General features: G+C 36.5%; 1 protein-coding gene across 1 annotated transcript in view; it reads right to left on the bottom strand.

The window, feature by feature from the left end:
- CBG19530 overlaps positions 1–7,005 on the bottom strand; it is a gene marked incomplete at both ends in the record, with an annotated part of 13,242 nt that extends 6,237 nt beyond the window's left edge. Inside the window, 16 exons of the mRNA XM_002646799.1 lie at positions 2,114–2,182; positions 2,244–3,008; positions 3,059–3,244; positions 3,308–3,808; positions 3,853–4,032; positions 4,078–4,365; positions 4,409–4,588; positions 4,635–4,985; positions 5,030–5,209; positions 5,624–5,788; positions 5,842–6,006; positions 6,278–6,400; positions 6,443–6,538; positions 6,587–6,763; positions 6,813–6,929; positions 6,982–7,005. Of these exons, the coding sequence (XP_002646845.1) occupies positions 2,114–2,182; positions 2,244–3,008; positions 3,059–3,244; positions 3,308–3,808; positions 3,853–4,032; positions 4,078–4,365; positions 4,409–4,588; positions 4,635–4,985; positions 5,030–5,209; positions 5,624–5,788; positions 5,842–6,006; positions 6,278–6,400; positions 6,443–6,538; positions 6,587–6,763; positions 6,813–6,929; positions 6,982–7,005 (3,567 nt within the window). The remainder of the gene's footprint in view (positions 1–2,113; positions 2,183–2,243; positions 3,009–3,058; positions 3,245–3,307; positions 3,809–3,852; positions 4,033–4,077; positions 4,366–4,408; positions 4,589–4,634; positions 4,986–5,029; positions 5,210–5,623; positions 5,789–5,841; positions 6,007–6,277; positions 6,401–6,442; positions 6,539–6,586; positions 6,764–6,812; positions 6,930–6,981) is intronic.
- Positions 7,006–7,472: the final 467 nt, after the last annotated feature.

Genomic DNA, 7,472 nt, shown 5'->3' with positions numbered 1-7,472 from the left:
CCCCCACGTTTTATAGAACAGACAGTATTTCGAATTTGAAGAATTCTTTAGATTATTTGAACATTAGAATTTCTATCTATCTGAACATTTGAAATTTTGAGTTTTAGAAAAACAATTAAAATTGGGTCATGACCTATTGGATTTCAAGTCTAATTTTCGAAAAAGCAGAGGACCCTATGGTGATTTTTTTTTTTGCAAAATTTTTTTATACTGTATTTTCCAGATAGTTCTGTCTCGAAAAAAGTCAGAAAGTTCACCGTCAGTCGTCTATTATGTATTCCCCAAGAGTCAAAAACTATTGCAGAGAATGTCATCTTACATTCTTTGACAAAAAATGACTCCATTTTACTAATATTCATTACGGATTTCGCCAACCACCAGTCAATCTCACACAAGAAGAGTTTGAAAAAATGTCCAAATGGTCATTGAAGAAGAGGGTCTACACATGCCCTGTTTGCTTGGAGTACTACCCCAACATCAATCGCCTAGTGGACCACGTCCAGGATTTCCACCCCATCCAATGCCCGGAAAACCCCACGGCTTACACACACCCCTGGTCCTTCAAGAATGGGCAAGAATTGTCATCAAATATTATGCCTGGTATGTTCATTTTTACACTCATTTTTTCGCACATTCCTCGCACAATTCGTTCATATTTCAGAAAAGCAATGGAATTATGCCCAAAAATGTCACCGTCTATGTCCAAATGCTCTTCGATTATGCCCAGAAACCCTCCGATTATATACGCGATATTCTTCTTTTATCCTAACAAGTATTCCTTCTTTCATCCCAAATATTCCTTCTTTTTCACAATAAAAAACGATTTATTCACATAAAAATCACTTCGATTTCTTGGGAAAAAATACTATTGTAGTTTTTATGTTTGGGATATCAAAATAACCTAAAGTCATAATTTCAGACTAATGAAATCGATGAAAATAAGTGCTGAACGTTTTTTAATCACTGAAGATCCGAACTTTCAATTTTCGAAATATCTGAAAATCAGCATTTATATAGAACTTCCAAATTTCGATATATCAGAAAATTGGAAATTCAAAATATCAGAATATCAGAATTTTTGACTAGCAAAATTTTAAGAATTTCACAGAAAACCAAAATTTTAGACTAATGAAAACCATGAAAATAAAAGTTTTAAACATTTTAATTGCTGAAAATCATAATTTCAGACATGCAATTCCGAAAATTTTCTAAATATCAAAATCTATAGAAACCTGATATTCACATTATGGAAATTTCTGAAAATCAGAATTTCGAAACAATGAAAATTTCGAAAATAAGGATTTTAAAGTCAGAATTTCAGAATATTAAAATCCCTGAAATTCTGAATTTCAGACAAATAAAACATCTGAACATCAGAAAATCCACATCTCTGACAAAAATTGACTTAAAATTATACTTTGGTCTGAAGTCCATTTTCAGAATTTTTCATCTGAAATACTATCACTTTGAGCTCAATTATCTCCGTTCCTGGGAGGGATATTAAAAATCTTTCAACTGATGAAACATTGCTGATATTATGATAAGCAGTTCATCAGTTGACAATGTTCGGATATCTTGCACAGGAATTGAGATAATTGAGCTCAAAGTTGACAACTTGCGCGAGCTTCTAAATATTAGAGCAAATACGTTAACTCATGTTTTCTCGTTTAAATATGTTCTTAAAAAATTAGAATTTGAATATAAATCATATTTATTATTTTAATAGTCCAGAATCATGGATGAGATCAAATAGAAATTTTATTAAGTATATTCGAAGTGAAGATATGTTTCTGGAGAGAAAGGATGAAAGAGGAATAGAAGAAAACAATAGGGATGGAACACAAAAATGGATAACAATGAGAAGAACGGAATGTTTGAGCAAAGAGGAAGCTTAGACACTTGTCTAGGAAGAGGAGCAAGGAAATGAGGAGAAAAGAAGAGAATGGAACAAAATAACCAATCACAATCTATGGATAAATCTGTTCAACTTTTCAATTTCTTTACAAATTTTCAAAAATTGATCCCAATTAATAATGGGGCCACTTCTGTTCAACTTCTCAAAATATTTTTTCTTTGTTTCTTGAAACATGGATAAGCGGTATCCAGCTGGCACCTTCTCCCCGAGGTTCCTGATAGTTGCTGGTTTGATGATCTGGCAGAAGAACTCCATTACCTGGGCCTTCTGAAAAGAAAATATTGATTAATTTGAAAGCTACCCACTTCAAAGGAAAAAAGACACTTACCGACCACTGTAGATAATCCAGGGAACAGTTGAATGGAAGTGTCAGGGATTCCAAGTAGTTCAAACTTCTTTTATTCTCCACCATATCGGGTTCCCTCGCATATCCAATCTCTGCGAATCCCACAAGATTTCCAAGAAAAGGTTGGAGATCCTCGAAACTGGTCTGCACTCGGAGAATGGACACAGGCCCGACTGATCCTATATCCTGAGGCGTATTCAAATCAATAACATCGAAGACTATAAGTTGCTCAACATCCTCTTCCTCTTCTTCTTCTACATTCTCAATCGGCTCCTGCGTCTCTTGCTTTACTGGAACTTTCAGGTGTTCAACGTATTTGACGTCAACGTCGGGAATTTCTAGCTTAATGTTTACGGGAAATTGTTGATTGGCCACTGGTCCCTCCACTTGCTGGTCATGAAGTTGTTCGTTGTGTGAAGCATCCTGTAGATTTGCGAATCCGATGTCATCATTTTCGATTTCTGGCTCAACAGCTACTGGTTCTTTTTCTTGAGTATGAAGTTCTTTATCTATTGGAGCCTCTTGTGGGTTGTAAAATTCCATTTGATCAAGACGGAATTCCATCTGAACCGCTTCTTGAGGAACACCAGATTGGACTCCTTGTTCATCTTCACCGATTTGACTGCTTGGTTCACGTTGAGCTACCAATCCTTCCTCCAGCCGCTCCTCATTTCCTTCCAACTGATCTCCAACCTTCTGCTGAAGTTCACCAGTTATCATTTCCCGCTCGCATAAATACGAAGCAAACTGGAAAAAGAAATATTTTGAAATTAGCAACCTTAACATTATCAACTCACATCGTCTCCGTAAATATTCTCCGTTGTTTCAATTCGAAAAATGACATCTGCAGCATCTACATTTTCAAATTCATACGAATTGAAAATTCTTTCAAAATTCGCCATTTCCTTCGGCAAAGCAGGAACTTCCTTATTGAAAAACCATCGTAGAATGGCCATTCTCTTCTTTTTGAACCATTCGGACATCTGAAAAAATAAAAACGAATTTTGGAACATGTCAAGCACTGAAATAGTAAATTTAATACTCACAAATTTCGCATTGCAGCCAGTTTTCCTTCTCAGCTCTTTTTTGTTTCTTCCAAGAAACTGCTGCTCTTCAAAAAGTTTTCCTAAAATCTGTTCGACTTGGTAATCATCTCTTGCACTTCTTCTATCGTTCATCTGTCTGGGCTTTGGTATTCTAGCTTGACCGCCTTGTTGCTCAACATTTTGACGGTTTGTTTCGATTGAGAGTTCCTCTCTAATCGTCACTTGTTGATCAACTAATCCCTCCACATCATTATCTTCTTCTTGCTCTCTATCTTCGTACTGATTGTCCATCTCTTCTCGAAGTTCATTAGCCGCTTCATCCATCTGGTAGTCAACCGCTTCATCCATCTGGTGTTCCAAATCCGGCTCATTGTGATCCCCTTCATTAGCGTTCTGTGCATTTAGCAATTCGTCTTCCTCTTCCTGTTCCACATTGCCATCTTTGGTCTCTCCCTGAAGCTCCTTTAACACTCTAAAGCGTTCTATAAAGTAGTCCGCTACCTAAAAAAAAAACTTTGATGTCGATAATTCAATTTTTCACTCACGTCATTGCTGCATACATCTTCTCTCATTCCAATCTCATAAATTTTATCGGCGTCCGTGTATGCTTCATACTTCTTGAAAAGTCTTTCGAAATTGGCCATTTCCTCTGGCAACACCGAAATTTCTTTTTTGAAAAATGATTTTAGAGTCTCTTTTCTCTTCATTCTCAGCCAGTTCCGTATCTGTAAAAATTAATTTAAACATGTGAAAATAGTTCCAATACTTACCTTTTTCCAGGGGTGTCCCGTTTTCTCTTCCAACGCTTTGACCCGAAATCTAAAAAATTGCTTTTTTTGGAAAATTGTCTCCATGATGCCAACGAAGCCAGCAAGTTCCTGCTGCTGCTTCAACTTGCGTTGTCGAGTGAACCAATGATGATCCTGCTCAATGTGATCCTCTTCATGAGCATCCTGTTCATTTTCAAATTCCTCTTCTTCCTGTTCTTCGTGGACGTCTTCCATATCCTTCCGGATGTTAGCCATCACAACCTGTCGGTCCACGAAATATTCGGATAACTGAAAATTCTTTAATGGCGATAATTTGAATATTTCCACTCACGTTATAGCCGGACACATTTTCTTTCAGTTCAATGAAAGCCACTGCATCGGCGCCCATGGGACTATTGTACTTTTGGTGAATTCTCTCAAAGGTTGCCATTTCTGTTGGTAAAACAGAAATTGCCTCTCTAAAGTATGACTCTAGGATATCTCTCCTTTTGGTTTTAAGCCAGTTTGAAATCTGAAAATGATTGATTTCAGCATGGGAAAATATTTCAGATGCTTACCTTGCTCCAAGGGTATCCCGTTTTCATTTCCAAAGCTTCGTTAGAAATTGCAATGAATTGTCGTTCTTGGAAAACTTTTTCCATGACGTCATTGAAGAGGTTGAGTTTCTGTTGCTGCTTCTGTTTAATACTCTGATGCCTAATCTCATCGTCTGCATTGATTTGGACCTCTCCTGGATTCTCAACATCAACTTGATCATTTTCGCCAATTTCCGCAATTGCCTCACATGGAGAAGCTTGTCGATGTTCTTGATCTTCGAGAAACTGACAGTTCACTGGGGAGGTTTGGTGTATTCCTTGTTCTTGAAGCATAGCCAACACTCTCCATCGCTCCAACAAATAGTCCGCTAGCTGAATAAAAATCTTTGAAGTCGATAATCATTATTACCCCTCACATTATAGCCGCACACTTTTTCTCTTTGCTCAATCAAACGAACTGCATCAATACCCAAGGGATTATTGTACCTTTGGTGAAGTCTCTCGAAATTGGCCATTTCAGTCGGTAAGACCGAAATTTCCTTTTTGAAATACGCCTCCAGCGTATTTCTCCTTTTGTTTCTGAGCCATTTCGAGATCTGTGAAATATTTATATGTATTGTGAAAATACAGAATGTGAAAATACCGTAAAACCTTTAGTATTATTTAGAAGGGCCCCTTTAATAGAAGGACCCCTCTAATAGAAGGGCTCTCTAATAGTAAGAGGGGTTTGGAAAAATAGAATTGAACCCTGTAATACATAGAAGGGCCTCTCCAAAATGTGTCTTGAAATAAAAAAAATCCGGTTTTGGTGAGATTGACAGATTTTCATAAATTTTGAACGAAAATTCGTCGAATGTTACAATGAAAAATTTCAAGAAAAACGGCCTGAAAAACAGAAGGACGCCCTCTAATTGAAGTGCCCCTGTGATAAAAGGGCCCTCCGGAGGTACCTTGAAAAAATAGTAGGGTCGGCCCTTCTAATACAGGTTTTACGGTATCCCAATACTTACCTTGTTCCAATCGCCTCCAGTTACCACTTCCAAATTTTTAGTTCGAATTCTAAAATATTGTTGTTTTTGGAAGATTCGTTCCATGGCATCATCGAACGGGGTTCCTGTTTCTTTGCGTAGTTTTTCACGCTCCAAGTTGCGTTGTCGTAGGAACCACCTCTCGATCTGAAGGTTTTTAAAACTAATAAAAATTTCAATTTCAACAATGCGACACTTACCTTTTTGCTCGGCCAGCGAAGCTTTCTCTTCAAGTTAATATTTTTAAAATCAGAAAACAACTGGTTCTTCCTAAAAATTTCCATCAGTATCAGTTCGGCTTCTGTTTTCGGGAGAGGAGCCAAAAGCCCATGCTCTTTTCTGAGGTCGTTCAAGAATTTGCTCACCTGAAAATTATTGGATTACTTTATAAATCTAAAGGATTTTTTTTATATTTCTTACTCTTCGGGGCGCCCAGTGAATTTTATTTTTCAATTCAATGTTCCCATAGTCGTTAAAGAATGGGTCCTTCGCAAAGATTTCCATCAGGATTGGATGAGCTTGTTCTTCAGGGAGTGGAAAATTGGCTGAAATCCCATTTTCCCGTCGGCAGTTATCAAAAAATTCATTTATCTGAAAATTACTTATTTGCTTTCTAAATGGAGAAAAATCCTTTACTCTTTGGATCGGCCAACGTGTCTTTTCTCTCAACTCCGGATTTCTGTAATCACGGAATTGCGGATTTTGATGGAAGAGCTCCATTAAAATCGGTTCCGCTGCCTCATAAGAGAGTTGAGTCCTCTGAAAACGTTTTTTAACACTTGCAGCAAAAAAACCTTTTACCTTTTTATATGTTCTCTTTCTTTTCAGTTGTCTTCTTGAGCTAGTTGGATCACTGAATTCTTCCGATTGCTGATCGTCGGTTTGGTCCTCGACATCCTGAAAATAGTTATTTGAAAATATTTCATTTTGTAAAAAATATAATACCCAAGCATCAGAGTCAGATTCCAATTCTGAAGAAGACGAAGATGAAGACACATATTTTTTAGAATCCTTGGTTTTGCGAATATTTCCAGGTTTCTTCTTAATTGAGCTATCTTCAAAGTCATATTCACTATCATCAGAAGTGACACATCTTGCGGACACTCTTTTGGGTCTTGATACCTAAAAAATCATTTTTGAAAAATAAGAAATTTTTCCAGGGAAATTGTACCTGAACATTCTTTTCCGACTCCGATTCCGAAGAATCAGCAAGAGCTCTTCTTTTTGGGTTTGGCCCTTTTGATGCTTCAGGAGCTGGTGCCTTGCGAGTTCTTCTGGCAATCGATGTCTGCAAGATAAGAATAATGAGCCTTCAAGACCCCTTGGAAAAGATAACTCACTGAGAAAACGTTTTGGGAAGACATAGTTTTTTGTTCCTTGGTGTAGAAAGTCTGAAAATTAGAATAGATTGAGCAAAAAAGTGAATCGAGATAATTATGTTTAAAAGAAGGAACATTCAGAAAGTAATCGAAATTAAAGTTTGAGGGATATGCGTTTTTAAAAACTTCCCAACTTTATTTAGAGCCAAGTTTGACAATTTCGAAAGTCTAAAAAATTTTAAAGATTTTTGAAGAAAATCTGAAAATTGAGCTAGTCTAATTTTGAAAATTAGAATTATTCAGGGATTTTATGATAAATTCCCAAATTCTGTGAATAAAAAGTTTTCAATAGATTTGTTTTACACCTTCTGAAATTTCAAAGTAACCAGAAACTTGAAACCTATCAAAACCATTTCCCAAATTTTCCAAAAAATACAGAATAAACCTATTCGAAAATTGGGGAACATTTTTCCAATACATATGAAAACAAAAAGAAATTGAGAAGAAGGCAT

Source organism: Caenorhabditis briggsae, assembly GCF_000004555.2.
Source record: "Caenorhabditis briggsae complete genome, chrII, whole genome shotgun sequence".
In the NCBI taxonomy this organism is placed as follows: domain Eukaryota; kingdom Metazoa; phylum Nematoda; class Chromadorea; order Rhabditida; family Rhabditidae; genus Caenorhabditis; species Caenorhabditis briggsae.
This window is presented reverse-complemented; position numbering and strand designations above follow the sequence as displayed.